The 23,087-nt window shown below is 36.2% G+C and overlaps 2 protein-coding genes across 5 annotated transcripts in view; one reads left to right on the forward strand and one right to left on the reverse strand.

The window, feature by feature from the left end:
• The window catches only part of LOC117904332 (protein MICRORCHIDIA 6-like), a 47,216-nt gene extending 40,951 nt beyond the window's left edge, over positions 1–6,265 (reverse strand). For 3 of the 4 annotated variants that reach the window (XM_034816888.1, XM_034816887.1, XM_034816885.1), the window contains exon 1: positions 5,877–6,265. The gene's annotated coding sequence lies outside the window, so the exon portion shown is untranslated. Of the gene's footprint in view, positions 1–5,439; positions 5,666–5,876 lie in introns of those variants that run through there. The other variant, XM_034816886.1, reaches the window with a different exon arrangement.
• Positions 6,266–19,399: 13,134 nt separating this feature from the next.
• On the forward strand, positions 19,400–20,092 carry LOC117904072 (uncharacterized protein At5g48480-like). The gene has a single exon (XM_034816594.1). It carries the CDS (start codon positions 19,400–19,402, stop codon positions 20,090–20,092), a length of 693 nt encoding a protein of 230 aa, XP_034672485.1.
• The last annotated feature ends 2,995 nt before the right edge of the window (positions 20,093–23,087 follow it).

Genomic DNA, 23,087 nt, shown 5'->3' on the forward strand with positions numbered 1-23,087 from the left:
AAGAGAAAGGGCGAGCAAAACCGAGAATTGAAGAAATAGGGATATTTTTATCTGTGACTACTCTAAATAGTCTTGGATAATGTGATCTCAAAGGCTGGTCCCCCCACCACAAATCATTGGAGGCCTATATTGATGCAAATTATGTAGGATCAGTTGTTGATCAAAGGTTTACTACATGATATTGCACTTTCTTATAAGGAACTTAGTAACTTGGAGGAGTAAGAAACAGAACATGGTTGCAAAATCTAGTGAAGAAGAGTTTCGTGCAATGACCCAAGGAATTTATGAGTTTCTTTAACTCAAAATTATCTTAGAGGACTTGAAACTTAAGTGGGAGACACTGATAAGACCTCATCGCGACAATAAGTCGACCATAAATGGCTTCATAGGGATTTTATGCCCCTTTAAGGCAATTTCACTCCAAAGTCAACCAAAAGGGCTTTAAGCAACTTTACCATTGTTAGGCTTCATTTTCAATGCATGAATTCCCTTGTTCTTATTGAATGACCCTTTTTCATGAGCATAAAGAAATACGCATACGCCATTTACACAAAAATAACTTCACACTTTAAGCCACTTCTACACAATCAAGGAAGCAAAAAATGGATCCAAAATTACAACCAAAACTATATTAAACCCAAAAACCAATGTACCTGCAAAGATATTCTTTAACAACATTTATAAGTTCTTCAAACCATTAAAACATCCTATATCTACTCCCCTTATATGGACCAAAAGTGAGAACCATCCTCCGAAACCTTATTTGCCTGTCCCTATAAACCAATCACGCAAACCTAAGAACAAGTAATTACCAAATGAGGAAATATCATGCACCTTAAGTAAAGAAAATACAAAAGACTACAAACTACAAGCCACTCGCCAATGAATGAAACTATGATTGACCAACTCTACATCCTTGCTAACAAAGAAAGTACCTAACTTGCTAACTACCACCCCATTTTCATAAGTGGATCTTGTGTAAGAACTTTCTCCAATACTACTTCCCAAGCAAAGAAATTGACTTTAAAAGGCATTAAGTGGACCCAAACCTCCTTATCTTTAAAAAAAAAAAAACCTTGCTTAATCAAGCTCAAATGGTGAAAATTTAATTGAGAACTTTCCCATCTTAGGTAGCCTCCATTTTAGCTTATTCATGCAAACCAACCTAATAGTCATTGTTTAAATGCATTAGAGATAAGCTTCACCATCAACACCTTTATATCCAATATTTTTGCCTTAAATCAAGGAGCTAAGCTACATTGACCACTTGCACCCATCAAAAGTCAACTAATCAAGCATTTTCTTATCACTTTCAGTCTGACCCGGGTATTGTGAGTCTAAACTCTTTAAGTTGACTAACTAATAGATGGAGATGTAGCTCAATAAACATGAGAATCACTATCTCCTTCGGCTTAAACATGGCAATGCTTCATTCTTTATAACTATCAGTAGTCTGTAGTTTGTGAAAGAAGATTGCAATTTCTAATCACTTTCAATCTAACCCGGATTTACTCGAGACTTGCTTCTTAGCATGTAGTGGATCAACTAGGCTAGCTTTCCTATAGTAAAGCGTGAGGAGAGTGGCCATCAAGGCCTTGAATAGGGTGTGCCTTTTTTTTTTGTACATTTTTTTATGAGGAGTACTCTTGAAGGTATCATACAGTAGGTTCTCAATGCCCTAAGATCCCAAGCCCAAATCAAGTTCCAATCGCAAAATTGTTCTCAAATGAATGGCTTTTACTCAACCTTAATTCATTTAGTTAGGGCCTCCCTTTATGCCATTTCTTTCCTTGCCAATGTGAGGAGTCAGATTGGATTCTAGCACTTGCGTGGAATCTAGGATAATGGCTATTGGCAACCTCTCTTGGCATAAGCACTAGCATATCTAAGTTATACACCTCCCTCATTAGGATTAACTCACTCTTTTCTAGGTTGATTTAGAGACTAGAAACTAGGTTGAAGCAAAAATAGATCTATCTTAAAAACAACAATTAGTGAACATCCACCTCATTATCATGCTCTGCAAAGGAAAATTCTTTATTTATATGGAATAGGAAATGGTAAAAAGATTATAAAAAATGACATTGTGAGGAAGAATAAGATATCCGTATTAAAAGGATAGCAAAACCTGAAGGAGAGAAAATGCTCATAAAAAACATAACATAGGAAGAAGCTCCTTTTTGTCAACCACCATTTTTCAATTTGGTGGGTCACCATCTAAAGGAGGAAATTGTGTCTTAGCTAAATCAAAGATTAGTCCATCCAATTATTAAATTCGAAAAGGCCTCCATATCTTGTAAGAAGTCAAGGAATTAGTCATTTTTCAATTATAAGAATCCTTATCCCCACTATACAAGAATTTTTTTAACTCTTAAGTAATGTAGAGAGCTTTGCTTCAATAAAGAACCTGTTACTAACTCAAAGAAAGTATTTTTTTGATAGGTAATATCTTATTTTTTTCTTCTTTTTATTTTATTTTTTTTATAAATAAATTTTGTCTCCATTGGGAATTGAACTTTGAACCTCCCACAAACCTTCCCCATCGCTTTACCCCGTGAGCCAGGCCTCAAGGGCTTTTCTTCTTTCTTTAGTTGTATCTTTTAGAACTCAAACTTGAAACCTACCGCATTCCCATCCAACCCCTTGTCACTTGAGTCCAACCTTAAGGGCCCACTAAGTTGAGAGAGTTGTAACCATCTTATCTCCATACGTGTTTAACAATGTACTAAATACCCATTAAGCTTAATATAGCCCCTTAAGATAGCCACACAAGGCAAGTACCAATTATACTTGCTACAGTATTTTATTCTTAGCCTCAAAATTACCAATATTGTCAACCCTGAGGGGTAGCTCAGTTGATCTGGCCTTGGATTTGCTCCCCAATGGTCACCAGTTCGAGTCCCCTCAAGGCCATTGGAGGTTTACCCGGTCGTTAACTTCAGGGCCCCGTGGGATTAGTCGAAGTGCGTGTAAGCTGGCCCGGACATCCACGGTTATAAAAAAAAAAAATTACCAATATTGTCAAAAAAGACACCACCTCTTACCATACCAGGTTTATAGTTGACTTTTGGAGTTCTACTTATAGGCTAGCAAGACAAGAACGACTTTCCAATGGAATAACAACCTTTCTCTCTTCATCAAAAGCCTAGGCCTAGTTAACAAAATGGTTTCAAACTATAGAAATACAAAGTATGTTTAGGAAGTACTTTTAAGAGAGAAAGACCTAGAGAGAGAGTGAGCGAGAATGATGGAGAAGAGCGATGGTTCCAGGACGCGAACGGGAACGCAGCAGGCTTTATCCAATCAGAGGCTCGGCAAAGTAGTTTTGGGGTAGAGTCGAAGACCTTTGAGGTCGAGACAGAAAAGAAGAAGGGCAAGATGCAAATCTTCATTGTGGAAAGAAAGAGAAGTGTCTCTTCATGGATTAAGCTGGGGCCGGTGAGTTTAGGGCCACTCATGGAAGGTCTGGTTTTCTGTACCAAGGACACGAGAACTGGACATTAGGAGAAACTTTGGCAAGAGCATGGGAGGACCTTCTCGTTGGTGCGCAGCGAAAACAAGGGGGGATGCTTCCTCCATTTGGGTGTTGTCGATCAGGAAAAGAAAAGATTTAGTATCTTCGTACCCAAAGGCAGAGGAGCAAAAGGGGGTTGGGCCCTTCTGGTGGAGGCGCTACGGGAGGTGGAGGTTGTTTCAGAAAGGCAAATGAGACAGAAGGATAAGGAAAAGCTATGGAAACCCCTGTTGGGAAAATCCTTCGCGGAGGTGGTTAAGCAGCCTTGCGGCAATGGAGAAGAGGTGGTCAGGGTGAAAGTCGACAACAGGGTCTTAAGTCAAAGCTTGAAGAAGCTAGCCCACTGTCTTGTTGGCTGCTGGGACCCCAAGCCAGGAAGGGGGGACGACTTGAGAAGCTGGGGGACCCAAATGGCAAAGTTGTGGGGACTGAAGGGTAATTTAGGTTTGGCTAAATTGGAAAATGGCAAGGCGTTATTGGAATTTGAGGTGATGACAGAAGCTGAGAAAGCCCTAAAAGTTGGGGAAGTCTCGGTCGGAGGTTTCGTCATTCGCTTGGAGAAGTGGAGCCAAATGACGAGATGTCTGATGGAAGGAGAAAGAGAGAGAGAGAGAGGCCTGGGTGAGAATAGTTGGATTACCCATTTCTTTATGGGATCGGGATATCTTGAGCAAGATAGGGGAGGAGTGTGGGGGGGGTTTTTGGACATCGACGCTAAAACGGAGAGGATGGAGGAGCTGCAGTGGACCAGAATTCTGGTGAAGATTAATGATGAGAAAATCCCTAATACGGTGGAAATTTGGGCCGAAAATATGCGCTATTCTTTAGCCCTGTGGTGGGAGACTAGGCCGACGCTAAGATCGCTATCGACTGAAGAAAGAGGGAAACCCTTCGAAGCAGTTGGAGAGGTAGAGGATGAGGTTCTGCCACGCGAGGGCGCAAGCACATGATGGAGATTGAAGGGGGCCCAAGGCTCGAGGACCAGATGCAGTCTGCCAATGGGACGCGGGAGCAGACAAGTGGGTCGGGGCGACCCATGGACTGTTCTCGGGGGCTTGCTGGGTCGCCTTTCGGGCCCCAAGGAGTGGTGAGAGCGTTGGGCGGGCCCATCAAGCTGGGCATCTTGGAGGAGCCTTGAAGCTCCATGATGGGCTTTGGGCCTAAGGGTCTAAACCCATTCCCATGTTCTTAAGAAAAAAAAATTGTTTTCTAAATTCAAAAACATGTTTGACAACTTTTTGATAGAAAACAAAATTTTCAAAACTTGTCTAAAAATAAGATATTTTATGATAACACATTTTAACTTCTTTAATTTATTTTCACTTTTTTGGGAATTATTTTCAAAAACAGTTGTGCATATATGAAGAATGATTGAAAATAAAGCACTACAAGTAAAAATTATTTTTAGTAAACATTAAGAAATTTAGAAAATAGGCTAAAAACATTCCCTATTCAAACTATTTAAAAAATATATATATTGATAACTATTTTCAAAAAAAATCCAAGCATACTCTTAATTTATAAAGCAAAAAGAACCACCTTAAAGGGTGATCATATGCTCAATGCTTTCTCTAAACCAAAAACCCTTGTTGAGATACCTTAAAAGAGCTAGAAATGGCCACCAAAAGTTAAAAGTAAATGTTGAGCCTAAACATATAGAATTAAAAAGGAGAAAATTTATATTAAGTGCCATAACATGACAGTTTCATTAACATAACTACAAGAAAACAACTACACATTGATTCCTATTTGATGAGGATGACACACATTAGTCATTGAACTCATAATGACAACCAAGAAGAACAAGAGAAAATGGAAAACACACTCATATCAACCATGCTTATGCATGAAAACAACTATGCAGAAAATGTAAGACAATCAAGAATAAGACATGATAGATGTAAAAGATAACAAAAACATATTACCTTGGAACCAAAGGGCAATTTCTTTTTATTGAAAGTTTTAGGTTTCCAACATACCAAACTCAACCTAAAAATTCAAAACCAAGATTTTGAAATATTCTTAAATCAGTGTTAGCTCTTTGTTACCACTCCTTCAAAGAGGTAAAGTTATAGAGCTACAATCAAGGAAAAGTCCTACATAAACCCTAAAATTGGATGAAGGCATAAAAGAAGTAGGGCTCCTTTCCTAGGGCTCCATATACAAAAAATAATAATAATAATAAAAAATAAATAAAAGAGGTTGAAAGTGAGGGATTTTAGAACCAAAGTGACATGTCATAACAAGAATTGACAGCTGTAGACAGTTGGGCATCATATATTTCTAAACTTGTGATAAGTTAGTTGCGTGGCTCAAGGCTAGGATTTCGTACTAAGCACGCATCTTAAATAGCCGAAATTACCTTGCTATCCTTGCGCAAATTTTTATTGCAAAGTTATATGTAAATTTTGAATGACGAAAATGCCCTTCTTCCTTTCATCTTCCCCTCGCCGCCTCTTGACTCATATTCCTGCAACATTCTCACCGTCGAATCCACATCATCACCACAGCGCTGCAATTTTCTCTGCAGTTTTATCCTGTGGTCAACGGCTTCTCGGCTTAGATTGATCGTTCTAGGGCTCCGTCGCTAGCAACATTGCCACATCGGAGTCACGCCACTCGCACTCATCAGTTCCTCGACCTCGCCGGCGACAGGCGCCGGAGATGATTTCGGAAGGTTGGGCCGAGGAAAGGAGAAGGAGATGAGGTGGGTTGGCCACCAATCGAAAAGAAAAGGCTAGATTCCAAAGGAGGGTGAGAAAGGTAACTAATAAGGGTCTTTCTTGGTAATTTATATGCTATTTTCTTAAATAGAATAAAATAATAACATAATAAATAAAAACTTCAATTTAAAGACATATAACAAGATTCAAAATTTTAAATTGAATTAAAAATATGCTTAAATTTAATAATTAATTAATAATTTTAGTGGTTTTGTCGATCATTTGTAGCATAATTGAAAATAAATTAAAAATATGCATACCTACAAATAACATAAAAAATGAAAACAAAAATTACCGACAACAAGATATATATATATATATATATATATTGTAAGAAATTCTTATAAATCAATATTATCATTAATTAATCTATTGAAAAATGATAAAATGGTCTTTAATTTGTAAATCTAACATCTTCCACATTTGAACTTAAAAAGTAACATTTTTATATGGATGCTTTTTTACATTTTGAGGATATTTTTGTTAAAAAACAATATATTTTATAGATTGAAAATGATGAAAGATCATATCCGATGGTTATTTCATCTCTTTTAATCAAATAATTCTATTATAATTTAGATATTCCTAAATTAATACAAATTTTTTTTGTATCATATATTATGGCTTTTCTAAGGAAGGTTTTTTTTTTTCTTCTATATACACTTTTTGTTTTTGTTTACCTTGCAAGGAATTCTCCATGGCAAGAAGCATTTTCCCCATAAAAACCTCAAACATTCTTTCTTTAATAATTATATATATATATATATCTTCACAATCAATAAAAACTTTTTTTTTTTTTTAATGGTTAAAAACTCTTATTTATTTTCAATTTCATGTAAATTCTAATAAAAGTGTAAGAGAATTGTTTTTTAAAATAGTGTTTTGTTCTGTTAAAATAAAAGACAATTTTTAACTTTAAAAACTCTTAGAAATTTTTATTAAAAATAGTTTTTTTGAGAGTAGTTTGAAAGCATATTACTTCTTAGAACAAAAAATGTTTTCTAAGTATTTTTATAAGATATTTTAAGAGACAGTTGAAAATTTCATTAGGACTTCTTATGAGTGAGTGGGGCAAGTTGTTTTAATAAAATAATATAAAATATGTCGTAAATGTTCTAACTTGTTGTGTTTCCTTATTATAGGCTTGAACTTACAAGTGGTACCAGACCAAGTTAAAATTTTAAAGTAATATAAATTAGATTTTTGAAGCAAAATCTTTAAGAATAATTTTATGGAAGGAAATATAATTTTTAAGGATTTTAAAATTTCTTTTTCATAAAATTACTTTCCTTATCCTTATACTTTCTAATTCAAAATTATATTCTTAATTAGAATCCAATTTACCATAATAATTTATTTGGCTTGAATGATACGATCTCTTCGTCACCTTAGAATGAAATGGGTGATCTCGTAATTCTTGGTATATGAAGATGTGTTGTTAAGTGCTTTATTTTATTTTCCTATTGAGGCCAAACCTAAACTTGTGCTCGAGAGATAGTTATCTATACACTAATAAGGGATGTATGGATTCTTGAGAAGAAAGAAGTGTGGTGATCTCCCTCAGATCACCCGGATCCTACGAGTGAATAGAAAGTTGGATCCACATTGGATTAAGGATTTATTTTTCAATTAAATAAAAGGCATTCATTACAAATATAGTATATGTGTGTATGTGCGCATATGTATAAAAAAGCATTCATAAAAGGAAATTGATAAAATGCCCGTGGTTAAAAGATTTTATTGCAAATTAAATATGATAATTTCTTTTAGGATCAAGACCTTCCAAAAATTGCCTAAACCTACAACACAATATTAATAAATAAAAAATAAAAAGATACCCCAAAATCTCATATCAAATTCATGTAAGAAAATGAATCAATCAAAATTAGTCATATCATATAAGGTCACTCGAGTGCTCTAGAGAGTTACTTGACTACCCCAACTATTTCAGCGCTGCTTGGTTCAATCTTGAAGAATGACCTCCAAGACTTCCTTTTTCTCAAATTGGGTCTCTATAGATAAATTACAACCACATTTTTACATCCAATAGAAAACTTAGACTCCTTTGAGGAAGCTTACAACACATCTATGAAACAAAACGGGATTTTACACAATTAATAAAAGGTTTTATGCTCTTTTAAGGGAGCTTACATCTAATCTAAGGAAAATAATCAGTTAACCATTCATTCATGGCAATCAACAAGAATGAATCAATACAACTATGTTAAAATGGGATCATGGTGCATACTTCTAAGACCCTATTAGTACTAAATCTAAGTATAAGTGGAAGCAAAGATATTTTACATTTCAAAATTAAATGGAAGTGTTAAAAGAAAATACCTTTTAATCCAGAAGTTCCCAAATTAAACTCCAATTGATGTAAGGATTCCAATAACCAAGTGTCTTCTACTCGAAAACCCAATCCTTAAACCATGCCACGAGTATAAAATGGCTACATTGTTCTTGAGAGAGAAAAAAAAAAAAAAAAGGGTGGCTAAGGTTTTTTTTAGAAAATGTAAACTAGTTTGAAAGAATGACTAACCTTAAACCCAAGAAGGTGTATGTAACCTCTCTTGTAGGCTTAAGTAATTAAACTTACTTTAAGCTTGAGTCATTTAATCTAATTCATTAAAGCCTTGTTAGAAAAATTGATTAATCCAACTTAAGGTAATCACCCTAGTGGAGGGAGGAGTGAGTAGGGTGATGATTTCATTTTACAAATTTAAATTATGTGAATGCAAGAGACAATTATATACAAATATATAATAAAACAATATAATAAAAATTGTATATAAAGTAAAAGAGTAGGAAAGAGAGAATGAAAATATAAGATTTTTATAATGGTTTGGCGCAACCCGACCTACGTCCACTCTCCTCTAGCTTCAATCCCAAGTTTGAGGCTCCACTAATTTAAGGCTTCCAAACCAAGCTTTCAAGTAGTACAATTGGGTTATGGTTCAAATGCACCATCTTGAACTTTTGGCTCAAAGCACCCTTTAGAATCTTTAAGAGATACCTCACTTTTGAATAATCCCTCAAGTGATACCCCACACTAGAGAATCCCTAAGTGATACCTCACACCATAGTTATGAAAGGCGCGCCTAGGCTTCGAGCGGCGCGACGCCCCTTCACGAAGGCTTCGTTTAGGCGTGCAAGGCGCTCGCCTCCAGCAAGGCGCAATGCGGTCGCCTGACTTGCATCCGACCAATTACGCCCTCATTCTTCTCCTTCTCCTTGTTTTTCTTCTTCTTCTTTTTCTTCTCCTTCTTTTCTTCAGTCACCGTTAGGTTGCAGAGGGTTGAGGGTTGAGAAGCCCTAATTTTTTTTTTTTTTTGGGACTAAAATGACGTCATTTTGGCATTTTTTTTATTTTAAAAGGAAGAAGCCAAAACGACGTCGTTTTGGAGCCTATTCATTTAAAAAAAAAAAAAAAAAAACTGAAACGATGTCGTTTTGGCCATGTTTTCCCTTCCAACCCATTTTTCTGGTATTTTTGAACCCGATGCCACTCCCAAATTGTGCCCTAACTTCAGCCGTGCAGTGGAGAAGTGAAGAAGACGAAGAAGAAGAGAAAAAATAGAGGAAAAATAGTCACGTACCTTCCGAGACCTCGGTATTTTTTTTTTCTTCACTTTTCTACATTTTTTTTCCATTCTTATCTTATAACTCTCATTGGCAATTTTTTTTTTCTAAATATAAATATTGTATTTGACATGAAAATTTTACTAAATAAAAATAAATAAACAAAAAACACTCATGTGCATATTTTTTGTTAATGTGATATGCATATTTTTTTTTTCAATTTTTTTAAATTTAATTATAATTATTTTATTGTAGTATAAAATTATAAATATAAATATTGTATATTGTTGTATAAATATAAATATTGTATTTTGATATGAAAATTTTACTAAATAAAAATAAACAAACAAAAAACACTCATGTGCATATTTTTTGTTAATGTGATATGCATATTTTTTTAAAAAAATTTTTTTTTTCTTAATTTAATTATAATTATTTTAGTGTAGTATAGATCATTTGTTTGCAAGATGGATAATGAGAGTGAAACTCAAGTGGACTCTAGTGCAAGTGGAAGAAAAGATCCCAGATGGAAGTATGCTCGTTTGGTTAATGAAAAAAATTTGAACACCATCATATGCATTTTTTGTGATAAAGTAACCAAATGAGGCATATATAAACACAAACAATATCTTGTTGGTGGATATAAAAATGTTAAAAACTGTAGAAAATATTCGAAACATGTTAGAGAAGAAATAAAAGAGTACACGAGTTCTAAGAAAAGTCAAAAAAAGCAAATGAATATGGGGAGCGAAGATGTTAATGAAGATTTGTTTGGTTTGGAAGATGAAGATTTTGGTGAGGAGATTAATAGTAGAATGAATGTCACCAACATTTCTAATGGAGGTAGTAACCGAGAAGGAAGTGGTGGTAGAATGAATTAGACTACCATCAATGATGCCTACAAAAAGAAAGCAAGAGAAAGAGCTTGTATGCCTATCACAAGGTGGATGTATAAGGCTGCTATTCTATTTAATGCAGTCACATATCCGAGTTTCCAACCAATGATTGAGGCTATTGGCTAATACAGTGTGGGTATGAAGGGACTGACTCTTCATGAGGTAAGAGATACTAACCTTAAGAAAGAATTGGTTCTCACAAAAGATTTGATGAAATATCATATGGTGGAATGGGGAAAAAATGGATGTTCAATTATGTCGGATGGATGGACCGATAGGAAATAAAGAACTTTGGTGAACTTTTTCGTTAATTGTTCAAAGGGAACCATGTTCATGCAATCTATTGATGCTTCTTCAATGATTAAGACGAGAGAAAAAATGTTTGAGTTACTTGACAAATGGGTAGAACAAGTTGGTGAGGAGAATGTTATTCAAGTTATAACAAATAATCACTCAAGGTATGTGATGACAAGTAATAAATGCTATTTCTTGAATTTTTATTTACTTTTAAAATTTGAATTATTTATCTTGAAAACTTATGTAAATTTATTATCTACAATGTCACATAGAAAGGTTGTTAGAATTAAAGCGCCCGCATTTGTATTGGACATCGTGTGTTGCACATTGCCTTGACTTGACGTTGGAAGATATTAGAAAGCTACCAAACATCAAGAAAACATTGGAGAGAGCTATATCACTAAATGGGTATATTTATAATCGATCAGGGCTACTCAACATGATGAGGTGGTTTACTGGACAAAGGGAATTGCTTCAGTCGGCTAAGACTCGGTTTGCAACTATTTTCATCACATTATTGCGATTTCATGAACAAAAAAACAACTTGAGGAAGATGTTTACAAGCTCAAATTGGTCAGATAGTAAATGGGCAAAAGAGTAGAAGGGGAAAACTATAGCCAACATAGTTCTAATGCCTTCATTTTGGAACACTATTGTGTTTTGCTTAAAAGTTTTGGGTCCCCTAGTTCATGTGCTTCGTTTGGTTGATGGTGAAAAAAAAGCTCCTATGGGATACATCTATGAGGCCGTGAATAGAGCTAAGGATACAATTGTGAGAAGTTTTAATGGAAATGAAGAGAATTACAAAGAAATTTTCAACATCATTAATAAGAGGTAGGAGATTCAGCTTCATTGGCCTTTGCATGCAGCAGGGAACTTTTGAACCAGAAATTTTTCTATGATAAACCAGAAATAGAGCATGATGCAAAGATTATGAGTGATTTGTATAAATGCATCTTAAGGCTAACAAGAGACCCTGCTAAGCAAGAAAAAGTTGTGATCGAAGTGAGTTTGTACACAAATGCCCAAGGACTATTTGGGAATGAGTTAGTTATTAGGACAAGTAAGACTAGAACACTAGGTTAGTTATTTAGTTTTGTTTATTTAAATGATTATATTGTGTTTTTGCTAAAATAGGTGAATTGTTTCACTAAATTGTCAATATCTATACTACAACTGAATGGTGGGCTGCATATGGAGCTTCAACTCCAAATTTGCAAAGGTTTGCAATGAAAATCCTCAACTTAACATGCAGTGTATCAGGTTGTGAACGGAATTGGAACATCTTTGAAAATGTAAGTGACCAAAATAAATACAAGTAATAGTCTAATAGAGTCTTGAATGTAACTTAAAAGTTAAAACTTTAAAATATATTTATGAGCTTATGAATTTTTGCAGATTCATAACAAGAGGAGAAATAGGTTAGATCATTAACGCTTGAATGATTTGGTATACATTAAATATAATCGAGCCTTGAAGAGAATATACAATGAACATAACACCATTGACCCAATTTCTTTGAAAGATATAGATGATAGCAATGAATGGTTGATAGGAAGAATGGAAGATGAGGATTCTCATGGAGGTGTACAAGATGATTTTGTATTTGATGGTGATAATTTGACATGGGGTGATGTTGCTAGAGCTACTAGAGTTGAGGAGGCCATGTTTGATACTAGAGCTAGAGCTAGAACAAACTCAAGCATAATACCACCAACAAGAGAGATAACTTCGAGTTTTAGAACTTTGCCTTCTCATTCACTAATAGATGAAGATGAAGATGGAGACATGGTTGATTCAGCAGATGAAGAAGATGGGAAAGGCTACAAATGTGATGATGGAAATGATGATGATGATGATTTTGTTGATTTGGAAGACGAGTGATGATTGCTTATTGTGAACAAATTTTTTATTTAAGTGTTTTTTAATGATGTTTTTGAATTGTGAACAAATTTCATGTTTTGGTTTGGAAACTTTGGATTTGGATATGTATTAGGCTATTAGCAATATGGATTTGGATTTGTTTTTATGCTTATAGTTCTTTATTTTTATGTTTTTTGTTGATTAAATTGAAGTTTTGGGTGATATTTGATGATTTATGTGTTTAGGACAAATAAATGATTGTTAAATTTGATTATATCATATAAAAATATATATGTAAATTAGGGTGCGTCTCACTTCATTAAAGCTCACGCCTTAGATGTGTCTTGCGCTTCAGGCTTCAGGACTACTTTGCATTTTGGTGCGCCTTGAGCCTTTTAAAACTATGCCTCACACTTGGACTTTTCTTCTCAAATATTTACAAATGAAGATAAAATCCTAGTACAAAACTTTACGCTCAAATGTACAAGAAAATTAGGATTGAATGGTGTACTAATGATATACAAATTTTAGAACAATGGCACACTAAAAAACATTCTCCCAATGCTCAAATATATTCAAGAAATGTTTAGGAAGGTTAAGTTATTGAAACAATGAAGATTGAAGTCTTTTTATAGAGGAAAAATGCCACTTGTCTGGTCGAGCTCTGGTTCACTAGCCGTTAGCATTCAATGCATGATATGTGACTATTGGACCTCAACCACTCATCGATCGGTTGAGGTTCAACCTCGACCATTTGAACAAGCGTTTTGGAAGAGAGAGAAGGTTTTTGCACTCCTAGATTGGTTGAATTGAATGGGTCGACCGGTTTCTCATCTAGTTAAATCGATTGAGTTGTTTTTGGCTCAACAACCATCTTTTTCAACTTAAAACCTTTTAAATAAGTTTGTAAAGCATTCGACACTATGTTTATGTTGAAAACATGAAATCATCAATTTTTAAAAGACTTAAAACAAAATAACTCTTGGATGATTTTGGTGCATAAATAAAGAATGTAATGCATGAAAAACCTAGTGCACCAACAATCTTACAAAAAGATCATTTGAAACTTATATCTTGAAAGATACTTCTCTTTGAGGTCTTCTTTTTCTTATGGATTTCCCTTTGGCTTGATTTTGTCTTTGTGATTGCCACTTTGAAAATCTTATTGTCTAATCACACTTGAAATATAATCATTAGTTCCAAACCTTGTTTTGTTATCATCAAAACTAAGATTAACCAAACCTTGGTTTCACAAGCCTAATTAATTAATCTTAATGAACTCTAATTAATTAATTAACACAATTCCAAAAATAAAAAATAAAAATCTCAAGTCCTTGTGCAACCTTGTATATTTGTACTAAAATACTCTTATGCGTACACTATTAATTAAACCCAATTTATCTCAAATCCTTCTGACAACAAAGATTGTGTGTTCAAGCAAAGATCATTGGGACCCATAGGAAAATATTAGCTCTCTTACAATTTAATTTTGAAGTTGACATAACACATCGCTAAAGAAAGTCAACTATGTTCTAGTAATAATATTATATTGAAACAAAATTGATTAAATCCAATTCAATCAATTTTTCACATTCATGACTTACTATCCACAAAATTTAGACTCTCCATTAACTAGTGTCCATAATCTAATGAGGTAATAATTATTAACATCCCAAGATTATCTCTACAATTCTTATATCTTAGATCTTTTTATTTGTGATCAACTAATATACTCTAATCCCTAATAACATATATCAAATCTCATTTAAGGAATTACTAGAACTACAAATTTCATGACCATAAGTTCTCAAATTACTTAAAGGAGCATACTGTTTCAATTCTATAAAATATCATGGTGCTTATCTTGTTAATACTTGTTGCTACCTGCCAATAGTAACTTAATCTATAGGAAGTATATGAGCACTTTAGGAACTTACGAGTCAAAGCTATTGAAGATCCTAATACTATCTTAATATTCTCTCAAGGTTGAGAGTCCATTTAGTATAGTAACTTAGTGAAGTCATAACTATCTAATAACTAATATCATGACTAACCATGGGTCTTGTACAATGTCTAACCATACACACTAGTATACTTAACATGAGAAACTCATTTCGATGACTAAGAAAAGTCATTGTCCCAATTAGGATATATTATACTACAACCTCAAATAGATTACCTAAGCCCATGAGCTAACTATGAATGACTCATCAACTTATAGAAACTCATAATTTGAGTCTTCTGTGTAACTCCTAATGTACTCAAGTCATATATAATGTAAAATTGAAGCTTGAATGCTTATATAAGTAATAATGCAATCATAAATTTAAAAAAAGTCAAATTAAAAAAACATAGAATAATATATTATTGAAATATTATTTTTGTTCCATCATGTCATGCTTTTAAGGGTTCTATTCCAACAATCCGTCATTGACCCTCAAAGCATGTTGGGTATACATCTAACAACTCTATGATTCATTCCCAATTGGTGTTCTACTTTGATTCAATCCTCATACGGGAGTTATCAACAAAATTTATAAACTTAATTTACCATACACTAGGGTAGCATAGCTAGCATAGTATAGTGGTTCTAGGATCGTCCACAGGAATGGGTTTTCATATCACACGTGATATTATTTAAAGTACTGAAATTGTGGTTTTTCTTTTATGAGTTAGGTTTAAAAGAAAACATAATTTTGGGTTGAAAAAAGTTGGTTTTAAGTTAACCAAAAATAGTAACTGAGATTAATTACAAAGAAAAGGTTTCTTGGAGTTTTGGGTCACTAGGTTCAGGTTCCTTAGACAAAAGGGGGAGATTCCAGATATTTTCCTCACATTGGGGATAATAACATAAAGAATGGTTATCTCCCGAATTGGTGTGTATTTAGCAATCAGGATTTGATCCCTCCGGTCCATGAAAGACTGCAGTTGCTTCCCATTAATGGTTTCAAACACTAAAGACCTCTCACTGTGAATCATCTTTCAATGGCTTGTACCTCTCACCTAGTATTGGCCATTCAAGATGATCTTAACCTTGGATTACCCTTTAAAAGCTTGCAAGAGATAACTAATGGATCTCCAGGGAGTCCGAAAAGCTTACCAAGTGTTGGCTATTCTAGGTAATCCTACCTTTAAACCACCTCTCAGAGGCTCGCAAGAGATAGATCTCCAGGGAGTCCGAAAAACTTACCAAGTGTTGGCCCAGGTGATTTTAAGGGATTTTGAGTTAAACTAAAAAAATAAAAACCATTAACGGGTCACAACTTTGCTCATTTAAAACAAGGAAAACTCATACTTTTGTATTCGGATCCCTTACCTAGCTTCCTTCAGTCCAATAAATGAAAAACCTAACCACTCATCCTCTGAGGCCTCAGGGGATGTTTTGCTAGAAAGAAAATGAAAACAAAAATTCGAAGAAAAGGCAAAACAAGTGCTCTGTGAAAATATTTTTTACTATGATCCCCCATATTTTCTTTTACAAGATATAAGAGATATATATATAGAGGTCTTTTTAATCCTCTTTTAAACTTCCTAACCAAGAAATCCTATCATTGGTTGGTTACAAAGGAGAAAATAGAGAATTACACAAAATATCTTGAGATAAAAATCCAGAGATAAAAATCTAGCGGAGTTGGTGTGCAAATATCTGGAAATTACATAGGGAGATTTCGCAGGCCATGCGAGATTTCGCATGGTGTGCAAAATTCATTTTTGGCTTGGCTCTTCAGCATTTGGTTTCGCACAGGGTGCGAAATAACCCTTTAGCTTGGTGCAATTATCTTCAATTGGCCATAACTTCTTCATTTCAGCTCTGATTTGTACACCGTTTGAAGTGTTGGACTCCTGACTTCTCGAGATTCGAAAAAATATATAGTACGTATACAATGGAATCCAGGAAGTGCTCTAAATTTGTCTTGCAGCTGCTATCCTCTTGAATTTCTCATAGCATGCGAAGATTTGGCATAGCCATGCGAAGATTTCGCATAGCCATGCGAAATTGCTTCATGTTGGATTTCTCTCTCTGTTTTTCTTCTTTGCATCTCTTGATTGGCTTGGAAACCTATTGCCAAGGGTTGCACAAAATTCTCCCTCATTCTTAGCTTGATGATAAAAAAGCTACCAAAAACACCAAAACTTGCCAAAAACTTATTAGCAACACTTGCAAGAGTCCTTAATGTGCCAATTGAGTTAAAAGGTATTAACTACTACTCAAAAGTGTTTAAAACAGTTAATTTCAAGCTATAAAAGTGCGCTTTTTGAGTAGTAATCATTCTACTATTCCCATAATCATCAAAGATTGTTTGGTAAAGTCTTAGTGAAAGGATCCATTAGGTTATTTGCAAAAGGTATTTTCTATTCAACAATCACTTTTCTGAACTATCTTATAAATCAAGTAGTATATTCTCTCTATCTGTTTACCTTTCTAATGATTCCTTAGTTTTATAGATTGTGTCATCAATCCACTATTACCACAAAATAGAATCATGGATGGTACAACTAAGGGGGACTACTGTTAAGATAGAAAGCCTTTAGAAATATAACGTGATATAACAAATTCAAAATTTATTATTTATTTAGTAAAGTTCTATTTGTACTTTAATATATCCTTGTTCTATGCATTATATCATATGAGCCTTTTGGGATGCATTTCTTGTATTGTAAATGACTTGGATGAATTAAGAGTCATATGAAATATCTAAGTTATAGGTTCCTTGCAAGTTTATTTTTTACTCACAAATAGTTCGTGGACTTGGGCAATTTATTTGAGGTTATAATGCACTACCTCCTTGTTAGAGAGATGATTGGTCTTAACCATTGGGAGGAAATTCTCATGGCGAATGCACTAGTGTGTACGATTAGACATTGGACATGACCTACAGTGAGTCATGACATAAAGTTATCAAATAGTTATAACTTCACCAAGCTACTATGTCGTATTGTCTTTTAATCTTGAGAAAATACTAAGCTTGTTCTAAAATTAGTAGTGACTTTGACCTATGACTGAAATCCTAAAGTGATCATATATTTCTTATAGATTAGGTCACTTTTGATGGAAGTTAGTAGCAATAGGTATTCTTAATAGAAACACTATGATATTTTATGAGATTGAGTCAATATATCCCATTGGTGATTTTAGGGAGGTATGTTTAGGTAAATTATGACTATAATAATTCCTTAAGTGGAACTTGACATAAACTCTTTGTGAGATATGTGTAGACCCCCATGTGGGGTCTGCTTTGCTGCAGCCAAGATTGACAGGTGTCACCACCTTAGGTGGCCATGTGTCACTCCGAGATGGGCTGTGGTGGAATCAAAGTAGTGGTTTTGAGAACCACTAGGGGAGGGACACTTGGAGGAAGGTTCTAGAAGGAGGAGCGTATTTGATTTTTGCTGTGAGGACGTTGCCAGCTGCATGTGGAGGTGAGTGGAGGTAGCAGGCTGGTAGTGAAGGACTTTTGTTGGCTGTTGCTGCAGAGGCCGTTAGGAGGGCAAATCCGGAAGGTGGCGGGGATCTTTTAGAAGGCAGGAAAAAGGAGAGAGAAAAGTAGAGACAAGAAACCAGAGAGGAAAGTTTGAGAACCAGAGTATTTGAATGCAGCTGTGAATAGGAGAGGAACGAGGATAAACTCAGGGGTTCTCTGATTTATTTTTGCCAGAGAGGAGTTCTCCCAGGTGCGGGCATTGTGGTTTTTTCTGTTCATATTTCTCATTACACAATCTCTCATGCATTTTTTTTCCTGATGTTTTAGCTTTCATTCACTGTTGGGACATGTTTGCTATGCTGTTCTCTCATTTCTTTGATTTCACTTGAGGCCATCATGCGCGTGAATTCATATGCATCGTGTTTATGCTCTCTGCCATGCCCCTGTACATAGCCTATGGATTAATACCTAAAATGGGGTTCAATATGTTGGTTCTTTGGTATTTCTTATTTGTTCCTTCCTTGAGATTTCCTTTGCTTTTACCCCTGCTCCTTCTTATTCCATACATGTTATTTTAAACTTGTGAGTTCACCGTTGAGTTGTGTGAGGCTGGAAGGGAATTTCTCCTTATTGTATGGCCAGTAACAAACATGAGATCGAGGGTCTGTGACTAATGATTGATATACGGATCCCCTTTGGCACCTGAAAGACCATGCTGGTCAAAGCTATTGCAAAGGAGATGATTTCGGCGTGGGTCCTATGGATGTAAAAGTGCACCTAGCCTCATTTCTATTTCTCCGTCCACCATACATATGTGCAGAGGAGTATAGAGAGAAGGGAGTATTCTGTTTGGAGATTTTCTGGGTTAGTGATTGTTTGAGAGCTTCGAAACAGCAAGGGAGGAGCAGAGAGCTAGAGGAGCTTTTGGGTTTGAGAGTTTTGGGTGGTTTTGAACTGGCTGGAGAGGAAGTTCGCTAGAGAGGGGAGAGTGTTGGAGATCTTGAGAAGCTGTAGGAGGGAAGAGAAGGGAGAGTTGAAGCAGAGGAAAGAAAGGGAACGTTCTCAGGGGTTGGGGTCTCTGATATGAAGACTTTCCAAGAAATGGTTATTCCCGGATTTGATCAGACAGAGTTCTGTGTTAATCAAAATTTTGTTCTTAGCAAGAACAGTGCCACCAAGGCAGCTGCTGCTGTGACCTTCACTGCTGTGAAGCCACAGCCGTTCGTGGAAACTCCGAAGGCTACGGACGCCGTACAGTTCAACAAGGCTGCATTTGGTGCTGAGGAGGTGAACCGTACAATGCATCCCAAGAGGAAGGCTGATCAAGAGCTCCCTCTCATCCTCTCTACTCGAGTTAAGATCGGTTCCTATTCGCTTCTTGTTTCTGACCTCGCCGACGACTCAGACGTTCTGGCCAAGACTGTTGGAACCAGTTGCGCGATCTGCATGGAGACTTATGAGGTGGAAGCTGCCTTAGTCAAGGCTGTCGCCGCTGGAGCAACCAACGAGTGCGCCACCGCCGGCGGCGAGAGCGCGTGCTGCGGCGGGTGCATGACTAAGCTGAAGGACCTCTATGGCTTCATCTGGCTGATATGCTCGCCTGCGAAGAAGCCAGTTGACGTGGTAGCCTGGAGGCCGTCGGATCTCTATCCGTCCCTTGAATTTACTTTTCAAAATTGTCTTTTTTTGTCTCTGCTTTGCTGGCATGTGGGCCACCATTTTCCCCACTCGCATTCAGAGGCAGCAACGGAAGTAATCTGCTCCAGGTCTACACCGACGACGCTCCAGGCTTGAAGATTGCACCAAATTAATTTTGTGGCAGTGAGGGAATGACTTCCGAAAATTATTCAGTTGTTCCTTTTGAAAATCGGCTCGCATGACTCAGTCGAAGCTGGACTATTGATACGACAAGCGCAGTAACACTCTGAGATTCATACCCATGTGGTCATCAATTCCTATCCTTTCCGCTTGTGCATGAATTGCATGGCCAGCTTCAGGCCACCTGTCTTTCTGCCATTGCTTTCTCTCTTATTTCCTCATTCTTTAATTTTGAAAATAATTCTTCCAAACCCCATTTTGTAAATAACCTTTTTCAATTATGGTTCTCAAATAATTCCAACTCTCCTTAGTTTTTCATTCTTATTTTTGAGAAAATCACATTTTTTTAATCAAATTTGCTTCCAATTCCTATTCAGTAAGCAATTTTCAAATCTATCTTGGTATTTTAAAATGTTTTAAATAAGCATGAGTTTAATTTTGTGGTTCTAAATTATAGAATTTACGAAATTAATTCATGCTAAAATAAACGGGCTTTGGTGGGGGCCCGACATATCTGATTTTTTGATTGATTGCCTGATTGATTGATTTATTTTGACATGCATGATTAATTTACTCTATTCCTTGATATGCGTTTAATTATACATGTTCATTGTTCACTAACCCTGTTCCACGATAGCGCGTTCGTGATTGTCGCCCAGGTACTCATCTATTCATATTTCACTCATTCTTTATACATGCTTTGCTTCTCATATTGTGCATGATCGATTTGAGTGTTCATCGATTTTCTTGTTGACTGCCACGATTACTTCATTTTATTAGTAGAGACCAGGTTTTAGGGACTTAGAGGGGTGCTACGGTCTTTACCGTACCTTCCCAACAAGTAACCTGACCCCCGAACCCGATCCGGTTTTTCGCAGATCACCTTTTTCCAAAACAAGGAGTCACACTTAGGGTTTTTCTTTCTTATTTTGTTTACCCTTTAAAAATAAAACAAAAATAAGTGGCGACTCCAAGTCATTTTCTTAATCAATAAAAATCAATTTTTCGAAAATAAAATCGAGCTCGCCATCGAGTGGGAAACGCATTGTGCAGAAATGCGGGGTCCACAAAATGGCGACTCCACTGGGGACTTTTAGAGGGTCAAGCTTGAACTTAAAGTGAAGCAAATGTGGCGTTTGGTGAGTCTATCAGTGGGTGCTCATCTCTTGATTGCACATTGAGAGTTCCCGAGTTTTCACTTTGGGACATTGACATGTCGATCATATTGGCTGATTATTTTGATTGGGGTTTTTGATATAGCCAATTTCTCCATGCTTCATTGATTTATTTGTTTGAGATATTTGACATGCTGGTTATGATGATGGATTATCTTGATTGAGGATTTTGATTTTTCTGTGCTTCATTGCCATGTTTGTTGAGTACATTGACATGCTGATTATACTGATTGATCATCTTGCCTTGATTAGCATAATGATTCTAATATTTTCCATGATTATTCTGATCGCCCTGCATGTATGGATTTGTTGTTGGTTTGATTTGACGTGTTGATTCTCTGGCTTGTATATTGCCTTTATTGTCTTTTGAGCATGATGTCTGTATCATTATTCGTCTTGATCGTCATAGTTTGTGTGGACTTGAGTGATATACCTGTACTCTGCTTGACTATATGGTGCATGACTACCCTTCCTTTGTGTGCTTGCGTGTTGCTTGTCCGTGTGGGTAGCACATCTATCCCCTTATCTCCGACCCTCTAGTTTCAGTCATTTCCTTCATTTTGGTTCTCACTTTTGCAAGTGTGAGGCCTTGTGTGTGCTTGTACTCTGACCGAGATAGAGGTTAAGAGTAAGGTCTAGCGACGGGCTATACCGATGTTTGGGAGCGTTCTGGAGGAGGCCGACATATCGATGCTGATTGGAGTCCGATCATTGAAGACCTGTATAGCCCCGAGCTACGTTTCATGGATAGTTGTGCGACCAATGTGTTTTCTCTCTTGTTTTAGCTTCTTAGGGTTTTCGGATGCACCCACACCATTCACTGTGCACTTTAGTCGACCGTTGAGTGTTGAGAGTTTGAGAGGTTTCACCATAGGAAACCCCCTAGGATGTCGAGGTAGTGCATGTGTGGAAGTGATGACCACCTTGCATGGAAGCGCCCCGTCTCTTCGGAGGCGTGCAGAGGGTTGCGTACCGCCGGAGGGTATGATCGCTTCTGCTAGGGATCTTTAAAGTCCACCCATATCCATTTAGAGCCACCTTGACCTTGTAGGTTGAGCCATAGATCCTTCGATTAGGACTCCCTCCCTACACGTGGGTGCATCTGAGAGCCTTCAGAGCCTCTGTAGTTACAGTTCGGATCCGGTTCTCCCTCTTTTTAGGCTCTAGTTAAGAGTGCTCAGAGATTGATATGGGTTTGAGTATCGGTTGAATCACCTTTGTCCTGTCACCTTGGATTGAGTTTTTCACTCGATGAGTTTGTCATGTTTTCCTCCTTAGGGTTTTCGTTCTCATTCCTTGGCTAGACACACCCTTTGTTGACACTCATTTGCTACTTTGGGATATGTTCATTGATCATCTTTTTACACTGTACGCTTATCACAAGCTCAGTACCTCATCATTTGTTTGATCCTTGGTTCGATTTTCGACTCGATGCTCATATTTTCATTACGGAAAGGTGAAAGGCGCATTTTCACATCCACACTTTTTTTCTAGAGATTCGCCTTGATCACCTTATTATCTTCCTCTTATGGAGCTCGAGTCGAAAGTTGAGGTAAAGATATGTGGTTATAGATGGAGTACTGATCTCGTGATAGTGTGTTTTTCACACCTCTTTCATCTTGGATTATTGATGAGAATTCTCTAGTCACATTTGTAGCCACCTCATAGTGGACACCTTTATGACTCCAAAGTTCTCGTCATATGTCCAGGTTTCTGATTGCCACCTCAGGACCATGTGCTTGTATGTTGTATTGTCGTCTTTTAGAGTTTTATCTTGTGTCCTTCATCCATCTTGT

Source organism: Vitis riparia, chromosome 17, assembly GCF_004353265.1.
Source record: "Vitis riparia cultivar Riparia Gloire de Montpellier isolate 1030 chromosome 17, EGFV_Vit.rip_1.0, whole genome shotgun sequence".
NCBI classification, from domain to species: domain Eukaryota; kingdom Viridiplantae; phylum Streptophyta; class Magnoliopsida; order Vitales; family Vitaceae; genus Vitis; species Vitis riparia.

Bases quoted from the DNA above. Each gene is read 5' to 3' on its own strand.
- LOC117904072 (XM_034816594.1), top strand. From the start codon at position 19,400: ATGGTTATTCCCGGATTTGATCAGACAGAGTTCTGTGTTAATCAAAAT.